Source organism: Anopheles arabiensis, chromosome 2 (assembly GCF_016920715.1).
Source record: "Anopheles arabiensis isolate DONGOLA chromosome 2, AaraD3, whole genome shotgun sequence".
Lineage (NCBI taxonomy): Eukaryota > Metazoa > Arthropoda > Insecta > Diptera > Culicidae > Anopheles > Anopheles arabiensis.
In genome coordinates, this window is record NC_053517.1 from 98,498,549 (window position 1) to 98,521,681 (window position 23,133).

The 23,133-nt window shown below is 47.2% G+C and overlaps 2 protein-coding genes and 1 pseudogene across 2 annotated transcripts; 2 read left to right on the plus strand and 1 right to left on the minus strand.

Moving 5' to 3' along the window:
* Window positions 1-13,272: 13,272 nt before the first annotated feature.
* On the plus strand, window positions 13,273-21,962 carry LOC120894826 (mucin-5AC-like). The gene is made up of 4 exons (XM_040297675.1): window positions 13,273-13,408; window positions 13,489-13,860; window positions 16,169-17,056; window positions 21,095-21,962. Exons 1-4 carry the CDS (start codon window positions 13,397-13,399, stop codon window positions 21,809-21,811), a joined length of 1,989 nt encoding a protein of 662 aa, XP_040153609.1. The 5' UTR covers window positions 13,273-13,396; the 3' UTR covers window positions 21,812-21,962.
* Window positions 15,126-17,387, plus strand: LOC120895120 (mucin-5AC-like). The gene is made up of 3 exons (XM_040298157.1): window positions 15,126-15,482; window positions 15,828-16,066; window positions 16,169-17,387. Exons 2-3 carry the CDS (start codon window positions 16,046-16,048, stop codon window positions 17,216-17,218), a joined length of 1,071 nt encoding a protein of 356 aa, XP_040154091.1. The 5' UTR covers window positions 15,126-15,482; window positions 15,828-16,045; the 3' UTR covers window positions 17,219-17,387.
* Window positions 17,778-18,824, minus strand: LOC120895121 (annotated as a pseudogene).
* Window positions 21,963-23,133: the final 1,171 nt, after the last annotated feature.

Below are 23,133 nucleotides of genomic sequence, written 5' to 3' on the forward strand. Positions count from 1 at the left end.
GCGGCAAGGGGCAGGGTCCTACATACATGTGGTGCATCGGACGGATCTCCTCGAGGCAGTTGCGAACCTCTGTTTGTGTGCTACCTGTGGCACTAATTTAATTGATCCTCCTGTCCACCAGCCCCACTGGCTGTTCGATGGGTTGGATCGGTTGGTTGGACAATATTTCCTAATCCATCCATCGCGCCGCACACGTTTGACAACTTCTTCGGATTCTGCCCAGTGGGTCACAGCGCACCATTTGTGGGGTTACGGTAGCACGGTTTTGATGCGAGGGAGAGGCCAAGGAAAGCGGTGCTGTTAGATGCTCAACTCATGGTATGGTACTCGAACGATCTGACATGCGATACCCTGATCGACCGATCATCATCTACTCCTCCGGCGCTCCGCGCCTGATGGAGTGATTATGTGCCAAACGCACTGCGAGTGATTCACCGATTCTGCACCGTCATGCAGCGCTGGAATGCAAGCATACTGCGGGGATTTGTGAGTGTGTGGGTTCAGCAAAACCGAAGCAAATCGAAGCCAAAGATGTGCGTCCAAGAATGTTGCGATGTTTTAAGCAATGCAGTAGAAAATAGGATTATGTTTTACTAACACGTTTTTATTAGATTATGGAAACAGAGCCATGCAACTGAATAGTGTTGTTTGTTTGTATTATTCAATTGTTCAATCCTATTCTAATTTAATGCAAAATCCATCATTTAATCAGATTACCGGAAATTACATCTAAAGAATAATATTCCAATAAGGATAATGAACTCAAGGATCATTCTTGAATAAGGGTACGAAGACATCTACAAGACTAAACGGAGAAAAGGTTAAAATCGAACAGGTGAGAAGCTTCACTGAAATTGCTGATCACTCTCCATCATCGGATCATTCTGCCCATAGCAAGGACGTTGAGTTGGAACATACAAGGCAGGGTAGACAAGACGGAACGTCATATTTTACAGAATATTAACAATGAAAATTGTCTTCGACAGAATAGAGCGTAAATCCAGCTTCTTCAATTGCAACAGCTGACAACGTGTATTACTATCTGGAACTGATGAATTTGATGACCTGTCCTGCCTCTAAATGCCTTGTAAATGCCTTTTTGTGTGCATTACGAGGGAATCGTTTTGCGTTTTCTCTATACTCTCCATGTGTATGCTGGCAACTGGAACCCATATGCAAGCGTGCTCTAAAAACGATCGGATCATCAAAATTATAGGATAAACGAGACACTTTCGCGATAGTTTGCCCAGTCTTTCTAATGTTCTTTAACGATTAATCTATCCATACGCCAAGATCTTTCTCTAGACGTTTAGACGATTGCAATCCTGTTACAAGAGCAACAAAAAGTGATAACGCTGCATTTATCAATACAGAGTTGTAGCCCGTTCAACGAACACCAGGATGAAAACTTATTAAGATGATCTTGAAGAGTGGTAGCATCATTAACTCCGAAGATTGTTGAAGACAGACTTTCAACATTCCAACTAATAAGACACATCTACATGCTTACACAATAATATACAACACGACTATAAAAAGAGCTTCCTGGTGTGACCAAATTGCTCATCTCAATCCAACACGCCAATGATGAACAAACCGTTTATTGGATGACCCACCACTCAACACCATTTTTAGATACCAATTTTAGGTCTAGGTTGGTATGCTCCCCACAGAAACTTGTCCTCCCGTCGTTTATAGCGCTTACAAAACGCTCGTTCATTGACATCGTTTTCCGTTATTGAATTGAATCTAATAAACGACCAGCTCGCCTATGAAGCTCACTATCTTTAATTCGCTCATTAGTTGAATCGCCTACCGCCTGATCCAGTCCAGTTTACTCAAAAAGGTAGGCTTTTTTTCAATTCCGCAAACAAGGGGCACACATTTGGGACCTACGCTCCTGTGCAACATTGTACACGGCCATTAATTTGAGCAAATCACTTCGATTCAATCGCAAAAGCATTTCGTGCGACCGCTCACGTGTTGATTCAATTTTCATAAACCACCCAGCCATGGCCGGGCATGACCATAAATGTACCACTCCCGTTTCGATCCGTTATCGAGCTGAGTGTGTGGAATTGATCGGGTTTTATATGTTTTCCTGCATCTGAGAATGGTTTTCTTTTGCTGTGCTTAGTAGTCGCCAAGCTGGAGATCTAATTTTGATTCGTATAAATCCACGTCCAGCTATGGCAAGATTTATGTATGAGAAATAACAGCCCCGGCAACTGGAATCCGTTTCGTTTTCATTGAATGAGTAACCGTTCAATGCTCCATTTCGAGCAAAAATGCGACCCATCGAAGTACGCTGATTTGAATCTCAATACGCAATCACCTTACGCATTACGCGTCCCACATTCAAGTGCGCAAGTGTCACGCTGGTGGCCGCCGCACGGTCGGAAATGCACTTCTCCCGCTCTCCGCCAAAAGAAAGAAGAAAAAACCGGGAGAAGAAACGAAAAATCGAACTCGTAACTTTTCCGAAGTGTTTCGCAAACAAAAAAGTGACATAAATAAACCTCTCCCCTATCATCGCTCTCCGTTGCAGGGGCGTCTCAGTCTCGGAAGGAATCACGATCACGATGCCCCGGCAAATCGTTACGCGACAAACGAAAACGAAAGTTTGCTGCAAGCTTTATTCGTTTTCCTTTGACCGGTTCGATTGATTCATCGTGCCAAATCCACGGTGCAGCTTGGCCTCGTGCCATGCGAGGAAGATCCTCGGTGCAAACTAATTCGCCCGCCTTGTGTCGATTAAAAATGCACTACTTGTCGACGTGCCGTGAATAGTGGCACGCGGCAGCTTGCGCCACCCGTTGCCTGTCTCTCGTCTTTGCTTGGGGACAAAGTGCCAAAGACCGAGACGAGACGAGGTATAAATATTCAGCCAATACACCATTCAAAGACACACAGACAGAATCACTGCAGAGTATTCCGTACCGTTGTTCCCTTTCCCGATCGACCAGCTCGAAACAGATGCAGGAAAGCGCGACGCTTGCATCCACTATGCACCGATTGTGGAGCATATGTGTGCCACTGGAATGACTCTATCAACAGTGGCAACTTCATAACGGCCTTCCCTTCCTCTTTCTCTCTCTTTCGACGTCTCTCCCTCTCTTGCAACTAAACACAACAAAAAACCTTTTCCAGCAAAAAACAATGTCTTACAGCGAGCGACGTGACGCTGCGGCCTTGAAAAGGTGTCCGATTTTGAAGGTGGGAGACTTTAGGAGACTTCAGCCGCGGCTGACATTGTGTTGTGCTTGTACGAAACCAATAAAAGAAACGCCACACAACCGCACGGCAAAGGGCCGGCTATGCACTTATGCTACCGCATTGCGAAAGGTGATCATAAGCGATCAGTATCACCCGCGGCACGGCTTGTTTGTTAGGCGTGTGAAAGTCTTCGCATGAGAGCGAAACCCCATGCTGTCCAACAACAATACCACACCGCAACGCGAAGAAGGAAGAGACGGTACAAAAACCCCCAAAACTATTTGTTGATTAATCGCTTCTTAACACAGTCATTTGCATAGCTTAAGACGGGAATCCGCCCATGCTATCAGCACCTATCTACAATTGTCTTTGCTGCCGGTGTTGATTAAGAAGGAGTGTGCGTTTTGGTACATGAATAATGAGCCAGCGATAGCCTTAATGACAGCTTCGGCTACATCTATTGTGCGTGAATTGTTGGCTCTGCGGCAGACTTGTGCTGCAGTACAATGTGTGTTGTGCTAAACTGATTGTGTGGTGTGCTAATTTTTCAATCACAGTTTAAATGATTCAATTTACAATTATTCTATCTACAGGTGTACCTAATTCGTTTATTATACAAGCAATTATGAAATCAATCCCTACGGGTCGGCCCATAATTATTCCCCTTACCACCTAGAACGCTCCCTTCCATTCGGTAACCGGACATCAGCACCAACAACATTGCAATGTGCTGATTTTGTTGTCCTTCGCTTCAACGGAATGCAATCAAACAGCTCGGCTGAATGAGCGAATGACGTTGCAAAAACAGCGTTATAATAAAATAACATAATCAACCTGTAGCAGTTGGTACCGTCAGCACGATCTAACGGCGTTATGGCGGGAAAATATCATCAGCAACTGGTGGGCTAATGGATTTCCGTTGCTACTTTCCGGTAGCAGAACTGAGCGTCGTTTCCCATTGGTTCGCAATTTAAATATCACAGCTCGAGAACACCCGGCGTTTGAATGGATGGATTTTAATGGCCTCTATTCACCGCCTACAAATGACACTGAAAGAACCAATGCTATCGTTGCCATCGTTTTTTGAACTGCAGTTCCAACACACATAAATTTTGATCGGACTCGTTTTAGACCCAATTGCTTACGCTGCTCGTCATGATGTGGGAATGATAAAACGGTTTCACAAGCCGTCTGGAAATGGAACGAGTTACTGTTTCGTTTGCTCCATCCAGTCTTCCATTTTCCCAGCTCGATCTAAATTCAACTGTCATAAGTTTAACTCGCTTGTCCACCATTTAACAGATTACCACGATGGACGATGGACACGTGGTTACATTGGTTGTAGGAATGGTCAAACAAAGCTATCTGTCAAGCCATTGTGCAGTGATTGAACCCTTTTCAAATCTCCTGTTCAACATAAAAAAGGTGTGAGGTTGTAAGCGGTGGCCCAAAAAAACGAAAACTAGTCGCTGTAAATGCGCCCCAGGTGATGACAAATAAGCACGTGTTTGAATAAATTAGTAATAAGCGACATGAACCAATTCATTGCTACCCTTTGCTGTTGTGAGTTTAGTTGTACAAATGTAATCAAATCAAAAATAAACAAAAAAGCCTTTCAGCTTGCTCTAAGTAAAATACAATTAATTTAAAAATTTCTCGATTTACTAAAATTTTATTTCAATTCTCCACACCATTTAAACTACCAGCACAGTTTTCCCTAGGGTTTGCTGATCCCATGCACTGCCTACCACAAAGTAGCCGCTTCAGTACAACTAGTGTAAAATCACGAATGCTTCCTCCATTGCATACATTTAGGCGGTTTTTTTTTCAAAGTAAGGGAAAGCGGGGCAAAATGGTAGCATGCATTATTGGCAAATTAAGACGTTTAAAATGATGAGTGAAAAACATCAAAATATTATGCTAGATGCACATCATCAACATTTAATTGCATAAGATTTCTAAAAAAACAGTTAATGAATGAAATAATTGGTCAAAAAATGTTATTTTTACCGTCTCGAAAATAAGCTTTGGTAAGAATTTAACTACTAATTAGATACATAAAGGATGAGTTTCCAGGCACATGTTCATCATATATGATTTACGTAAAACAATTGCCAGTTTAATTTAATCTTAAAAATTTTAAGTTCAAGTTTTTGAAATGTTTCGCTAGCAGCAAAATGGTCGACATGTTTTTGACAGGAGTAACATGATGAGGCTATGGTGTAAGCATAGATCGCTGCAATATATCTGTTTTACATAAATAATGCAATACAATTTTCTAGACTTTTTATGCTAAAATTTCATTTAATACATTTATATTCGTTGCTAATACTTCTGCAACTATTTTTGTCTCTTGAATAGTACGTTAAAGCATCGATTGCCGTCAAAATATCACAGTAAAGTGGTTTACCCAACGTGATACAAAGCATAATCCTTAACAGTACCATTTTGCTCCGCTTTGCCCTATCTGCTCTTTAGTGCGTTTTCCGTTGCAATAGCACTTAAATCGCATTCCACACCAGATGGAGCTGCATCGCCGTAGTGCATTACACTCGCACTACACGATGGAAGGGAGCGATGCCATATGAAAAACTGGTTCACTTTGGCTGGCTCTGTGTGTGATACAATCCGGTCCGACACACGTGCATAATTCAATCAGCGCGGATCGCTTCCCCTTTCAGTCACCGCAACAAAGCCCTTGCGCGCTCGCTTGCGCACACACAAGCATGCAGCGACAGTATTGAACTTGACCCTGGTGTACGAACTGTCGTCCAGTCCACAGCCCCTCTTGCGCTCTTGCTTGCGGTCTGCCCTGCCCTCCCCAGTTCATTGCTTCGCTGCGCGGAATTGCTTTCGATTGCGCGTCCACTTCTCGTGACTTTCCGTTTCGTTGAGGCGTATTTTATGAGCTCCACTGTGATGATGACGTTCGGAGTGTGCGAGTATATGGCGTGTGCGCCATGACGTTAATTGCCCCCTGGCCCAACTCCGCACGCCGTTCAATAGGCGTCAGTTTGAGGGGCGTAAGATTTTCCGTTTTTTACCTAATGGTGATGATTAGTGCGTTGATTTCCACGACCAAACCCAAATCGTCTGGTGGGTAGGTCTTAAGGAAACAAACAAGAAAGCACAGCGTGAGGACACGGTCTGACATTGTAGGATAAGAAAAATAGATCACCCCTTCTCCTCGCTTCAATGTGACCATGATAGGGCGGTTTCTCTATCTCCGAGCGGACCACTGATTGCTGGCGAAGTTCGTAGTCTTGGGCTTCGGGTCTCGTTTGGCGGGTTCGTTGGCGTCATTCTAGAGGGCGACGCCGTCTAGATGAAAATGACATGTTACGATAAGGAAATCGACGCACTGGAACCGACGCCGATCGGTGGTTGCAATTTAATCCCACCCTTTTGATTGAGTATAAACATCTTAATTTTATGATCCATTTATACGTTGCCGTAGTAACTAAGTATGGGCGTATACAGGCGTGTGATTAATAGGAGGAAAGGAATGTTACGATTCGATATAAAGAGTTAGTACATGTAAAGTGGCGGTCCCGTGGTACAGTCGTCAACTCACAAAACTAAACAACATGTTCATGTCTAGAATGGACCGTCCCCCCGTAGCAAGGACTGATTATGTGGCTTCGTGATACTCTTGATGAAAGTCTCCAAAGGCTGTATAGGCCGCTATGTCCGCATAGGACGTTACGCCAAGTAGAAGAAGGCTAATAACCTTTGCTTTAAAAAAATGACTTTCGGTTGACTGTACAAAAACAAACTAAGAGAGGTGTTTTCTTTCCATGAACATCCTTTGGAAGGGAATTATTTAGCTTACTTGAAAAAATAAATCTACGACCTTGCGAGCCGTCATCTGTTAACCGGAATGTTCACTATGGCGGGTGAAACATGCGTGCAGGCATGTTTTAAGATCTACCTTCTCCTCAGTTTTTTCTACAAAACTGTTGGAGTAAAGCTTTTGGATCATGCTGGTCCATACAAAATCGATGGGACACAGCTGGAGAACGTAGGACCGAAATTCGCCTGAAATGATCACTTAAATTTTTATCGTCATTGCTTTCCACTGTGAAGCCAGAGGACCCGATTTATGCTTCCTCACATGTTTGTTCATGATTCTCAGGTATTATTTCACAATTTGGACAGTTGCATCGCCCTTCCGGCTAAGCGAACGCAGCAATGTAGCCACTTGTTTCAGCTTTTCATTTCAGCTTCCTTTGGGAGCCTCCAGTCGCTCAGGGTCCTCGGCCATTTGGAACTGGGCTTTCTTTAGATGCTCTGATCGTAGTCTAATAGTGCCAAGATGTTGTAGATGCCGGAACAGGTTTATATGACGTTTACAAAATGCCTTAAGGAGTTAATTTTAAAGGGTAGGAAATGCCGTTCTTTGATCGCGCACGCGGGTTAACGAAGTTGCTTCACGTTGTTGGCCATTACGCTTAGAGATCGACTGATAGAGGTGTGAAGTTTTGTCAACTTACTATTACTGAAAGTTCAATTAAAGTTTCATTATTATGGGTAAAGATAAACTCATAAAAATCGAAAATTTTTGTCTATTTTTTAAAGCAAACGTTTCATGAACTTTTCATTAAGATTCATAAATTTAAACATTATGTATTTGTAGATGAAATTTATATCAAACTGTTAAAAACCCTTCCCATGATCATACCACCATACAACAGACATTCCATCAAATTGATGGTGTAATACGATCGATCGTACTCGCGCGACCATTGCGTCTTAAAATTAAAACACACCGTCGTGTAATTGAACCAACATTCGAAAGGATAGCTCACATGGCAGCATAATACGACGCTTGGCGTGACATATTTCATGCCCGCCCGTATGATACCGGCGCCAACAAAAGACACCGATTCTTAAAGACCACACTTGTACTTACAATTCTACGATCACTATTCGCCCTAGCCGTGTCATGTTGGGCGATTTATACCCTTCATCAGTGACTCTCTCTTTCTCCCTCTGGTTACTAAACCCAAATCTTCACTTGTACACGATACATGGGTGCACGCTTGATTGCACTGGCTAGTGTATTTTGATAATTGACCATTACATCACACATTCCTCCCCCGCAAAGGGGGAACCACTATTAATTGGAAAAACATTACACCAAACAGATGAAAAGTAAGCAATAAAACACTGAACCCCACTCGCCTCACAATAAGACCTCGTGAAGCCCTCGAGGGCGCACAAACGAAAAGTAAATATTTTTCCATTTATCTCATAATCGAGCGCTTTCTACAGCGCAAGGGCTTACCGAAACCCACCCCAAAAGGTGTAGGTGTAAACAATAAAACTGATCCTTTCTAAAACAGTTGCCTAATTCGAACGATTGGCGCGATCAGAACGAGGCTTGAGCCCTGGCACAGCCCGCTTCTCGGCCATGTATGCGGGTCCAGAAAACGGGCCCACGTTATGCAACGCGGATCTTGCATCTGGTGAGCCTTCTGCATGTTTTTGCGCGACCTTACTACATGCATCCACGGGCATGTACCAGTTGGTGGGTGGATTCGCTTTGTTTATGGTGCGAAAATGGTGCTCGCAAAACCTCCGGCTACCACGCTCGCTACCATTTGGTTTCTGCACACGCTGCGGCATAAAATCCAAGAAGAAACATTAACTCCGGAAAGTGCCAATAGGTCAGGCTAACCGCGCACCAGATCTAAGATGTACACACGAAGGACGAACGGAGGGAAGTGGGCTGGGAGCTAATAATAACACTTTGAAGCCCTGCACAGGGTCCGAAATTGATTATGATTTATACGCGACGATGGACGGTGCCAGTGCCGGTGGAATGTAATTTCGCTGTCATCCAACGAGGACGTCTTTGACGACGTGCTCGGCCTCGGCGCAAAACACCGGCCGTGGTTTTTCATTTTAAAGCCGAGTGAAACCGTTTATTTTCGCTCCTGCAGCTACAGTGGCAGTTGCGAACCAGTGCCAGCGTATGACTTCATAATCCGTATCGCATCCTGCCAACCGTGCAGGCCGGCGGGTGGTGATCTTGTAATTGCTCTGGTAATGCTAAATCTCTTGTAACTCCTACCTCAAGTGGGTTCTCAGTCAAAGTGAACCAGCTAGGGCAATGAAGACAAAAAACACCCCTATCCGATCGATGGATCACACAAAAGCGGACACATAGCTTACACCGTGTGTGCGATTCTTTTGCAATCCTTCCGCGAGAAGCAAATAATGCAAAAAAGCACACACCAGGTACCAGTTTTGCTGCCGGTCGCTGCCATAATGAGTGCGGTGCGCGCACGTAGGAAGCGACAGGCCGGCAAACAGCAGCCACGCTTCGGTGCGTGAGGTATTGAGGTCCGCAACCGTCCGATCTAGTCCGATCGTGGGGCCTCCCGATCGGGCAATATAAATTAACTCTTAATCGCTCAAACCCTCTTTCAAGTCGCGCGATCGATGGACACATTAATTATGGCCGTCGTCAAATGGCAATTCTAACTCGCAACTTTATGCAGTTGAACGACTGCAAATACGGTACCCCGTGATTGAGGTGTTTATATTTACTGCTTCAAACTTTACCAGTTCTTACTACTTCTTGTTGGATTTTGCCGCTCCAATAGATCCGCTCTTTCGGTTCATTCGGTTGTCCGTTTCGTTGCCGTTCCGTAACGTCTAAAAGCAACGGTTTCTGTTGTAGCGATTTCGAAAATGTCAACCGGAAGTCCCCCCGGACGATCGGATCGGGGGTTGTCGATCGTTATATTTTGCTGCGTACGGTTTGAAGGCTTTGATGTGCTTAACAAAAATAAGACAACAACTTAGACTTTGATTTTGTGTTTTTTTGTGTAGATTTAACATTCTGAGCGATCATGGCGGTAGATCGAACAATTTCACATCCGGGTAGATTTGGTCGGTTCGATGATCGCAGCACACAACAAAGCTTAGCTGCCCAAGGAAGTTTAACGCATGATTTGTCCCCAAGAATAGGTTTGCTTTGTTTTTTTTAACGCTTTTTAGAAATTTCTCGCTACTTCGAAATAAATAATGTATTTACTGCAGTAAGCAGCCAGCAATTCAATTTGAAATGCGAGCTCCCCAGAAGGACTGCTTTCATAAACGCTAACAGAAATAAATCACCCATGAAAGCATAAACCTCCACCGCACATAGCGCAGCGCATATCACATATATGGCACACCGCCGGCTTTAATTGATGGTCCGCAATTGTTTGCACACCTTGTCACCTGTCCTGTACCCGATGTCCCCAGCATCACATCACGAAGGGAACTTGAAAGCCGTCTTACCACGAAACAAGTGCAAAATTATTAAGTGCATCGCTCTACCACCCCTTTTTGTATCACTTGTGCACCGAAAACTGGCATCATCCAGCAGCCTTTTGTCACACATAACGCCCGCTCACCCAAGACGCAAGTGCAGACCGCTGCAGACTTTGCGCAGAACAAACAGGGTGATCCGGCGAGAGTGATTTAGGAGTACCTCCTCCTCCACCATCGATCATGATCATCTATCTTCACCCGGTTGGGCAATGAAGGCCAGCTTCACTTGGCACAAGTTGTCGCAAGTGCTCCTTGCATTAGGTAATTTTGGATTCTCTCTGTCGCTTGCGATGAAATGGGGCCCGAACGTGACATCTGTCACGGTGCCGTTACGCCGCAACTCTGGCCGTGTCTGACTGTCTGGCCAAATGGACAATGGACACCATATCGGACACCATGTTGCTTGTAGGAGTGTGGTTTTTTTACTTTTCTTGTTGTCTGACCCTTTCAGGTAGAGAAAATGACCTGTAAATCAGTGACAGCGGCGCGTCACGTCAACGGGCTGCCCTTCTGCTCAGGGGCACACTCAGGGTACCTTAGCTCCGGGCCTAAATTGAGATGCAGTAGCGTGACTAATGTGTTTACACACAACCACAACAAGTGTCCAAAATCGCTCGTAACAAAAAGCTCAAAATCAAATTTGAAACACACAACACACCCCGATCGAGTGACCTTCAGCGGGCCGGCGCTCGTTCTGTTTCATTCATTTGTGCAATCGCGTGCGCCACCGCGGATTTAATCCGCTTCATTCACAACTTCATTCTTTGGGCTGGTGGCTGGTGTTAGGAAGTGTGTTAGAGAGCGTAGTGTAAGATAAGAAAAAAGAACGGAAGGTGTAGTTTAATGTTGTTTGTTGTGGCTTGCGCCCGGCCCGAGAGTGAAGGCTGCAACATTTCATACAGATAAGATAGTCGCGAGCACGCGACGAATACATTTAGCAGCTTCACCGTCAGCTTTATCCTGTGCCGGATGCTGCGAGTTCCTGAGCAGCCGGGGGGGGCTGAATGGTTGTTTGAGGTGACGATTTGATCTAGCGTTAATGTAATTTCCTGGTAGGAACGAATGCAGCACGCAAAGATCAAGTTCATAATGATCGTTTGATGGCACACAGTGGTATTTTCAGTATCAATACGATTATGTAAATTGACCTTTCTGTACGATTTCATTATCATCCCACAATAAGCAAGCAATCTAGAAAGGTTCATTAAATTGAAAAACACTCCTATGAAAATGATACATACATTCTACTCAACTCAAAGTGAGGCATCCAAGAGCATCTAAAGCTATTTCTTTGTTCTTTGTTCTGAGCGACAGGTTTGGTCAGTGCGAGCCTCTGGCAGGATCCGGTTAAACTGGATTTATGTTCTGGAACATGAGAATCATTATAGTTCGTTTTTTACCACATACCACAATATACAAAAAAAAACAAAGCAATCGACTCCAGAACAAGAGCATAGCAACATCAACTCTAGTTGATTGTCCGATCAACCGCAAACTTCACTTTTTATCGCAAACGCATAAAACTGTGGCTTCCGCGGGCAGAGCAAAATGAAAGCAAAAGGATCTTGCTGTGCTTGTTGGTCTTCTTCCTTCTTCGCTCTCTCTCTCTCTCTCTCTCTCACACACACACACAAAGCCTCACCAGTCACGGTTTAAACGAATCGAGCATACAAAAGGCTCCCTTCTCTAACTCCTCAACGATACAACAACTCCTTGTCGCAATTCGAGCGAAACCGAGCGCATTGTGAAACTAGATAAACATATTCAATGCTATTCTTGCAAACTTTAGACCACCGAAACCTGCGCATTGCAGCTGTGCATGTGCAATTCGCAACTGGCCACGCTTTACCACCCGGTAGCATAATTATAAAAAGGAAAAATTGACACTAAAAATAAAAAGCCTTCCCCGTCTGCTCTGCGTTGTGCTTGCCCGATTGTCGGGATTGTCGTGACCGACCGGTTCAAAACGACCCCGGGTGACGAAAGCCGCCAGCCCACCTCTGGCGCATTGTGCGCGAGCGTGAGCTGAGGGAGGGAGAGCTTTGAGAGCTTTATTTGCAATATGCACCACCAAAACGATGGCGAGTGGGTGTTTTGCTCTATGACTGTATTGGGGGTAGGGGTTTGCAGTGTTTTGCAGCTCAGAGCCTCCAAAAACTCGATCCCCAACTGTTTGACGCTTCCTGGCCTGAGCCTGACAAGCGAGAACGGCCAACGGTGGTGACCGAATACGACGCGCGTCTACTGCCGTGGCGCGAGCTGGCCCGATGTAAATGAGTTCTATGTATCGTTAACATACCGACCGTTAACGTATAATGTGCACGATTGCGGATAATGTACGCGCCAACATGTAGATCGGTACGAGATTGGCAAGCCTTCCCGCTGCAGCCTACGCCCGCCTGCTGCTGCTCGAGCGACTAATACGCCACCGGTGGAGAGTTTGCTCGCTTGCTTCCCACCACGAAAGATGGTCATCGGATCGAGCTGGACGGTGGTATACAATGAAAAAAGTAACACACACACATATGTGACGGCTTGCAATTGCATCCTACCGGGAAACTTGTCCACGGTGACTAACCGGTAAGCCGGTTCTCTACCGAGGGCTCGTCACTTGTTGTCGTATAGAAGTTATGCGCTATTTTCCCTCCATATCTCTCGGTGGTGGTGGTGGTGGTGCCGATGGCGTTCATGCTTTTCCTGGTGCACAGTCTCAGAATGCCAGGCTGGTCGGGCTTGCTATAAAAGCTACCATCCGACACCGGGAAAAGCATAGTCAGAATCTAGCCAACCAACAGCGCAGACCTTCTTCTCATTTTTAAAAACCCACAACAATCTACTTAACTCCACATACAAAATGCTGAAGTTGGTAAGTTTGCAAAGCAACGTTTAGTCAAGCTCAAAGATTATTAAACTGCTTTTTCTCTCTCTCTTTCTCTCTCCCCCAAGGTGGTGCTGTCCGCTGTCCTGGCCGTCGTTGCCGCCCGTCCCGGTGCCCTCACGTACTCGGCACCGCTGGCGTACGCACCGGCCACCCTCATTGCCAAGCCGGAGATCTACTACCAGAAGAGCATCATCGAGGAACCGACCGTGGCGCACGTCGGCAGCCTGGTCAAGACGATCCCGACGGCCGTGTCGCACCAGAGCTCGACCGTCGTGCACAACTCGGCCAAGATCACCGAGCCGATCTATGCGCCGGCCGTGAAGCAGACGCTGGTGTCGACGCCGATCGCCAAGACGACCTACTTTGCTGCCCCGGCGGCTTACGCCTATGCTGAACCCGCGTTGGCCTATCACGATGCGTACGCGTACCATCATCTATAAGGCTCACGGAACCTGAAGGAACTGAAGTCACGAGAGGGCAGAAGGATTTTGCTAAAGCATTTCGAGCAAGGCTAAGGAGAGGGTAGCAAGTGTGCATACCAGTGAGATTCGAAGAATCGAAAAGGGGCCATAAAGGAGAGGAAGCGGCAAAGGACATTTCTTACAGTGTTTCACGGCAAGGAAGGGTACGATTTCCATTGTTCATTGTGATTGTTGGTGAAAGATTGGAAAACGGCCAACTATTCCCACCGGATGCCTGCAGTGAAATAAAACAAATGTCCTACAAAATGTAATCTTTACTGTGTGCCTGTTATTCAGAGACGAGAAGCAAAGGAAAGAAATTACAAAAATATTAAGCTCTTACTAATGAAGAAGTGTTTGGCATGTATGCCCCTAAAAGTATGCAATCTTCACTACACAATTATTAAGATGGCTTGCCTGGACTTATCAAACCTAATTGTTTCGATGGTTAAGGTTGTAACGCTCCTAAAAGTATGCAACCAGTAAATCAAAACTGTGTAATGAAAGCGTTTGACGTCATAAAACCTGTTTGTCTCGTTGGAAACGGTTGCTCAATTGATGTTGAAGTAAGTTTGTCATTCGTTTCTGAGGACTACAAATAATAAATTCACCAAAATCAATCTTTGCTCCCTCTCTATCACGGCTTCTATCTTAATCCTAAACAGTTTGTAGCCTTCTAAAGACCAAAATGCCGAGCTGTTTAAGCCTAAAATAATAGCAGGTGTTTCCAGCAAGAAAGCACACTCTAATGCTCAATAGTGTACGATCAATTTGCATGTTTCTTTGTTTCCTCATTGCAGCAAGAACTGCTTCATACATTTCTACCACTTGCTGCAACTACTGGGTAGTAGCTACACCCTCGTTTGACAGAACTGGAGTACGAACTGGTGCAGTAGAGCTAGCATTCTACACACTCCATCAGAAGCAGGTTTCTTTCATTCAGAACTTGCAACCGCACCGTACCTATTTATCGCTTTTTCCCGTCCAAAGAACGCGCGCCCCCGAGCCAAAGGCGGCTTACGCATCTAATCAATATTATAATTTTAGCTCATTCTTCATCGGCTGTTCGTAGCACCTCCGTTGCACCGATCATTTTTTTCAACAACACTTCAACAAAATGTCAACCAGCTGCGGCCATCAAAACCAGATTTATGTCCAGCTCTGCTGGTTGTGCTCTGTTAATCCTCCACTGGTTCCCGGTTTCCAGTTTGCCCCGTTTGCACAGCTATTGCAGGATGCTTTTGGAACGAATTGGTTTCACTTCTGCGACAGCTGCCCTACCGGACGGACTAGCTAGTTTTGTGAGTGTAGCCTTTGGATTGTTTTGAAGTGATCTTCCCAGAAGTACCCACCGATTCTGAAGGCTGTGTAACGGTGCAACGAAGTTATAGCGTTTTGGCACTCATTCCCCTTCGGTTCGCTAATTAGTTTTGGTACTGTGTCCAGCCCCGTGACCTCTCACTCCCTCCCCCCACGCACGGAGTGTAGGGAATCCCAGGTTCCAGTTGACAAGGGTACGCGCGAAATGTCGTATTGCGATACCGCGCCATAAAACCATGAACTTTAAGCGGTACAACTATTCGTAGCAAAGCAAACCGGTAAGTAACCCCTCCGCTAAAAGCAGGGTAATGTAGGTCGGGTTTGCTCTTGTTCCTTAAACTGTAGCGTTGCTGTCAAAAAAAAGGTAGCAAACTGCATGAGAGGAAACGATCCAACAGAGCGCTTCCTCGGCGTAAATGCCATCCTCCGCGCGGCAGAACTACTTTCACGCGCCCCGGGTGATGCCTGGAGATGCCCGCACCAAGGACAACGGAAACCGTCCCCCTTGCACACGGATGAGGAAGATCACGCGTATGGCGTCCACTTTCAGACTCCGGGGCCGGTAGACCATGAGCGCTGTTAGAGTCAGTGAACCATTTTTTGTTCTTTTCTTCCTACCACAGAAACTGCGGATCTTCTCGGCTGACAGGAGCGGGATCGACTCCAGTTGCAACACAGAATCTCATCAGTGAAGATCGACCGCCGGAACGGGCAAGACCTGTTGCTTTATTTCGGAAACGCTATAAAACACTCGCGATCGCAGGGAACGCGTTGCAGTTCTGCAGGGAATAGCCGCTGTGTCGTGTAATCGGAACATCAGCTTTAGCCTGTTTTGGGTGTAATGGCGCGATTCGTGCAAGTGGTATGTTTCTGGTTTCACCAAGAACACCAAGAACAGGTTTCAAGGTTTGTTCTAGTTTGCTAAGTGGTTGATTCGTTCTATTCTTTCCTGCCCACGTTCTAGCTTGCCCTGGTGGCCTTCGCGGCGAGCGCTTCGGGACAGGACGCGTCCAGCGAAGCCAGTACTGTGTCTCCCCAAGCTATCTTCGATCTCTCCGAGGATGACTTTAAACTCTGGATCTCCGGACGGCAACCAAAGGCCTGGGAAGGAGAAGCTTCTCCAAGCGGCACTACAACAACCCCAGCAAGCACTCCGAGAACGACAACGCCTGCGTCCGTTTTCCGAACGACATCCACCTCGACGACACCTGCTCCACCAAGCTTCCTGACCACCACGACCTCCACCACCGCCAGCCCCTTTGATAGTTTCCCTCCGTCCGATGGAAAGTCCTGGTTTGAGGAGGAGGAAGGCGACACGGCGACACCCCGCCCGGACGTGCTCGGCGAACAGTTCAAACCGGCCGGCGAAGACTTTGCCCAGTGGCTCGAGCGTCAGATGAACCGTGTGCAGGAGGTGACGTTCGTTCCACAGACGACCTTGACGGGGGATCAGCTGCCGGGAGCAGGGCTCGTCACCCGTTTGACAACCAACCGAAACCGGATTCCCGCTACCACCTTCCAGCCGGTGACGGATTACGTCCCAGTAACCACAACCCCACCGCCACCACCACCATCGTCTCCATCTGCACATCAAACCTCTGCTCCCGCCTATCTTCCGGTAGAGCAGGTGACCCATGCTCCTGCAGCCACGATCCCTGCCCCACTCGACCTGCACCAGTGGCTTCGCGATCAGCTGCAAACTTCTCAGCGGCTGACGAATAATCTGCTTGCTCAGTGGACACCCGGTGGTGCGATGGTTAGGTCAGATGGTCATCACTACACGCCGAACGCTGTATCCTACCAGTCTTCGGCCCTCATTCACGGACTTCAGGGTGTGTCCCACAGTGGGCATGTGCGTCATGAGCCTGTGGTGGCTGTTCATACAACCGCCACACCGATCCGTCGTGTGTTCTATCCCGCGGGAAGCTTTATCTATTCCCAGCCGGCTCCAGTGCCACAGTATGGTTCGTTCGTGGGCCACTACAAGACGCCACTGGTCATCAAATACCAGTAAAAAGGGTCGATGCAGTACTGGAGGCTTATGAACAATGCTCAACAATATGACTAAAAAGCTTACTAATGTACTGGTTGTTGGTGTTCTGTTTTACATGTTTTTTTACTTAAATTGATCTAATGTTGCTCTGGTTTTAAATAGATCTAACGAAATTAAACAAAAATACTTATTTCTGTGTTTTCTTCTCGGACCTTTGGTCATAAGTTATGAAAGAATTATAACTCAATTGAGCGTGTGATGTCAAGCAGAGCATAAAAGATGAATATTTCTTTCCAAAACGCTTGGTAAGTGAGTAGCCAAGCGGATCGAAGTTTAACACAATGTGTTATTTATATGACAGGAAACTCTCAAAGACAGGTCTCACGCTTCATAAATCTTTCAAATCTTTTGAAGAATTTTAATGACTCAAAAGCAATGCTACCGATGTTTCAACAAAGGCTAATTTTTCGCAAGAACCATTCGCATACTTCCCCCTTTCAATTCTTCTCCGCAAGTCATCCTTCCCCATTGGCGAATCTCCCAGAAACAAAGAGAAAGATCACTCAAATATACGCAAAGATTTAAAACATTCGAATCTCAATCGTTTATTCTTCTCACTCGTGGCCACTTCTCTCATCTTTCACCGTAACAATCAAAGGCGAACAAAAGAGAAGCAACCCGTCACCGCAACGGCTCCAGGGTTCCGGGAAAAAGGTATGGACAGTCAGGCGGGGTGGGGGGAGGGAACCATTTAGTGCCACTGGTTAGCATAGACGGCCGGGGCAGCGTACACCGACGGGTAGCTGCTGACGTAGGCCGTCTTCAGGGGAGCGGCGTACGCAACGGGAGCAGCCTCGTACGAGATGGCAGCCGGGGCAGCGGCATAAGTGTAGGTCTTCTCCACCGGAGCGGCATAAGCGTAGGTCTTCTCCACCGGAGCAGCGTAAGCGTAGGTCTTGGCAACTGGGGCAGCAGCGTATACACAGCCGGAGCGGCGTGAACAACCGGGGCAGCAGCCTGGACGTAGGTCGTCTTCTCGACCGGCGTCGACACGACGGTCTTCTTTACGGCCGGAGCGTACACATCCTCGCGCACCTTGGTGTCGTGCACGACGGCTGAGCTAGTGTGCGTCACTCCGGTCGGGACGGTCTTGACCACGGTACCAACGTGCGCCACGGCCGGTTCCTCCACGATGCTCTTCTGGTACGAGATCTCCTTCTGGGCGACGAGGGCGGGCGCGGCAGCTACCACGGTCGAGTAGGCGAGCGGGGCCGAGTGCACCAGGTGGTGGGCACCGGGAGCGGCAGCGGCAACGGCAAGAAGAGCGGACAACACCACCTTAACCAGGGAAAACAAAGCAAACAACAAACAATTACACACCATATTTCACACCTCACAAATTGGGTGGCGTAATGCGCTCTAGAACCCCTGGTTGAGAGCAAAGCACATCCATCCCCACCAAGATCACCCCACACACGAGATCGATATTTACCAATCGGAACATTTTGATTGATTGTTTTTAAAAACGGATTGTTTTTGCAAAAGGGTGAGAGGTCTGTGTTGATCACTGGAATGAGCTTCGCGGTTGACTGTACCGTTCCCAACCGCCGGCAACGGCTTTTATAAGACGCGATCGACAATTACGACGCGAATCGGCGCCTCGCTCGGATTCGGATCTCGCGCTTCGGCAGGCGGCGCTCTTGTTTCGGTTTCGATTTGCCGCTTTTTTTTCGTTACTCCGAGGATCTCCTTCGGTGGACCGTGGGGCATTGCCATTCCGTCAGCTACCTTGTATGCTGGTTCTATCCACCCTACGAAACGCTACGCACACACAATCACCTTCGCCAGAGCTTTTCGGTGCCGACTCGTTTCCGTATCAAGCGGGGTGTTTATTACTCTACCGGACTCCACCTTTCAGGTTGGTGGACGACAAAAAAAAACACGCTTCAGAGTAAAGTAATCGTCATTAAAGATTGCGTTTGTTTCGTTTGCGTGTAGTAGGCAGAAACAACGCCAAGATCGGTTCTTTCGGGATTTAGAGGAGGAGAAGAGCTTCAAATCATCAAACGCACAGAACGCACACGCCCAAGAAGGACATGCGCGTACATTATATCTGCCGCAGAGCCGAGAGTCGATCGCCAATGCCCTGGAGGGAATCCGCAGCGATACACGACTCCCTCAGCGTTACTCCCGGATGCTGGTGGATGCTGGCTTTGAAAATGTATTCTTCTGTGTGTGTCGGTTTCGCCCGTCAGCAAGCTTCCTTTTCCAGGGGCTCGACACGATAAGCGTGTAAGTAGTGTGTTCCGAGCGCGCGCACACACACACACACACGCCCGAAAGGCCAAGAATACGTACAACCTGGGTCGTGGGCCGGCATCGTTCCCGAAACCCATAAGAATACACAACAACAAATGTCAACGTCTTCTGGTGTCCGGCGTTTGGTGCCTGCCTGCCCGGGGAATTATCTCATCGTAAATGTCACTCGCCTGTTGCCCCGTAGGAATATGGCCGACACGGCACAAAATTTGTATCAGCGGTTGTCTGTTCCCTGCTGTACGGATTATCTGCTGTCCCGTTTGGGGCGGGTTGGGAACTCCAATCGTTTTATCCATCGTAGAACAGCAACTACAACCCCTGTGCTTAATTGATGGTTGGACGTGTATGGTTATAAATTAATTTTAAAACCCCTCGCCATGTTTTGTAGCCTGTAAACATCTGGAGCTGAAAACATGCTGTAAATTCTGTTCTAGGGTCACTGTTGTAATAAATAACGTTTGATTTTTTGACATTTCCTGCACAAACACCGGTATGATCGGGTGGTTGAAAATCGCGTATGATGAAGATGTCTACTAAATCAATTTGTTGAAACCTTGAAGAAAACCTTCCAGAAAACACAATAAACTTCGTAAAAATGAGAAAATGAAGTTCTCAATTGTAGGGAATTACAAAATACCGAATGGCACACTCATGAGGAAAGGGACATGCCAGCAATTTTGCTATATAACTCATGACATTTTAAGCATGAAACGTCCCTCAACCTGCACCCAAAGGTGCACAGTTATGAGTGATTTGTTGTACCCAGTTAAGACCAGTTTGAGCTACTATTCTAAATGGAGTCTGAGTTCCAATTCCAGCATTATTACGCTTTTCCCTTTGCAGGCTAATGGAAATATGAATAAAGGCGAGGGAATGCTATTATAAGATTCAAAAAGTTAATCACCTTCTCTCCGCTCTGGCAATAAGCAAATAAGCACAAAACCACGAAACCCAATCATTCGGGAACGGGGAATAGTACACCCACCCTCTTTCACCTAAACGCAAGCCCTTTGCGCAGACAGACATATTCGCTCCCCGATGCCCCGACAAACAAAGAGATTTCAATTTCCTGCATCTGCGCGCTACGGTGACTCCCTTCACGAAAATCAAGGACATCCCATGCCGGGTTCACCATTTTTCCTTCATGACTTGTCGCTCGAAACCAAACTGCACCAAACCCAAAAAGTGCAACTGTGTATGTTGAACTCCCAGTGCTTTAAGGACGCCAAAAAGGAAGGTCGCAGCACTCTGTGGAGGACCGGCACGTAGATAGTCGCGCGAGTGCGAAAGGAAAATAAAAAAAGAGTGTGTGAAACCGTAGCAAACATCTCGCCGATACCGCAAAACCCCTTCGTGCCACACCATGTGCCGCAGTATGTGGAGCGAGCTGGGGGTGGAGCAAGATGGCAAGATCCGCGAGTGGCAATGCGCCGAAGAGAGGGGCAGAAAGTGAGCGGTGCCGGTGCGATCTTGAGCCTCCTGAGACGGTGACGACGAGCGAGTGTGTGCTCGCGCGCACGCCCGAACCGGATGATGTCGTATTTTTCGTGGTCAACTATATAAGATTGGACCCGGCAGTCCGAAAAGCACAGTCAGCGTTCAATCGTTCAAGCAACCTCAACTCGGCAAACAACACAGACCTTTCGTGTGTCCCATCTCGTTGTGACAGAACAGAAAAACAGTCCCACAATTCTATTCAAAATGTTCCGATTGGTGGTGTTGTCCGTTGTTCTCGCCGTTGCCGCTGCCGCTCCCGGTGCCCACCTGGTGCACTCGAGCCCGCTCGCCTACTCGACCGTGGTTGCTGCTGCGCCCGCCATCGTCGCCCAGAAGGAGATCTCGTACCAGAAGAGCATCGTGGAGGAGCCGACCGTGGCGCACGTTGGCACGATCGAGAAGTCCGTCCCGACTGGCTACTCGCACCAGAGCTTCACCCAGTATCACAACAAGCAGGTCGCTGAGCCCGTGTTCGCCCCGGCCGTGAAGAAGACCGTCGTGTCGACGCCGGTCGAGAAGACGACCTACGTCCAGGCTGCTCCGGCTGTGTATGCTGCCCCGGTCCAGACCGTCTACGCTGCTGCCCCAGTTGCCAAGACTTACGCTTATGCTGCTCCGGTGGAGAAGACCTACGCTTATGCTGCTCCAGTTGCCAAGACCTACACGTATGCTGCTGCCCCGGCTGCCATCTCGTACGAGGCTGCTCCCGTCGCCTATGCCGCTCCCCTGAAGACGTCCTACGTCAGCAGCTACCCGTCGGTGTACGCTGCCCCGGCCGTCTATGCTCACGATTACTAAGCAACCCTGACTGTGTGTTCTAATCGATCCCTTCCCCATGCGTGCGTTCGTGCAAGCGAGAACTTTATTTTTCTCTTGTTCAAACGTTTTTTCGGACTGTTTTTTTTAATTGAAAGATGAGGAAAATAAATTAAACCTTTAAAAAACTGAACGTTTTTACGGCTTCATCGACGGGTTGTAAGCATATATCACCTTCTGCATGAGCATCGGCATAATTTTACCGACCTTGAAATATCGACATTCACACCCGTGAAGCGTAAATTAAATTAAACCAAAAAAAGCCTCCATCTTCCCAGACCACTTCCGGGCAGCAGAAGAAATAAAAAAGGCGATCGAAGCACGCCCCATCTTAATGCGAATCAATGGCGTCGCTTTCGCCCTCACAAGCCCCCGAAGCCCTGTGGCGAACGACACAAACGACAGCAACGGCCAAAAAAGCAACGAACCCACGGCACGCTCACCAGTCACAATGTAACAAGAGCTATAGCAATTAATTCCTATGTTAACATTATACACCCCATTTTGAACTACTTCCTCATTCCCTTTGTAGGCCCGATCGTACGAACCGCGGTCACACAAAACCCCACTAATGTGCCGTTTTTTCTTCTTCATGCCATCGCTCTGCCTTGTGATCTTTACGATCTTAGACGACGCAACGCACCAAACCAAAGCGGGATAAAAGAAGACAAACAAACTTTTGGGCAGTGTCCCATAGCCGGAGCATGTGGGGCGAGACGACTTCCTAACTCAGCAGTCGATCGCTTCAGGGCATGGCTCGCGCGCTACCTGCATCCGCTACGTGGATCGATCGACTCATTCGGCACCCGGGGCAGTCCAAAAGCAGCGTGCTGTAGTGGTGTTTACGCTGTGGAGGTGTTCTACACCCGCCCCTCCCGGTTTCGCTGCAAGCAAATGATAACAAATGGCATCGATCAGTTGTCCAATTGAATTTTGACGGCTAAATAGCTTGAGCTAAACCCCGTAGGAGTGCTTTTTTACCACCGCAATCGATTAGCTTGATCGAACGATAGGCACCTCTGCGGGGGCTTGTCAGCGATCGATCAGCATTCAGCCGAATCGTTTACCGAAGAGGAAGTGATGAAAAGAGGCCTCTATTAGGGAGGAGCGGTAAAACTCTATCCCTACATTACCGAGTAAGTGGTTAGGATTAGATTAGATAAAACTTCTTGCCCGTCCTATACACGCTCGTCTAATGATCGCTCATTAAAGGTAGAGCCGCTTACGACACTTTGCGTAACTTTGTGGTCAACCCGCATTCGTACAAAAACAAATTGATGGCAGAAATCGCAGATCACTGCGAA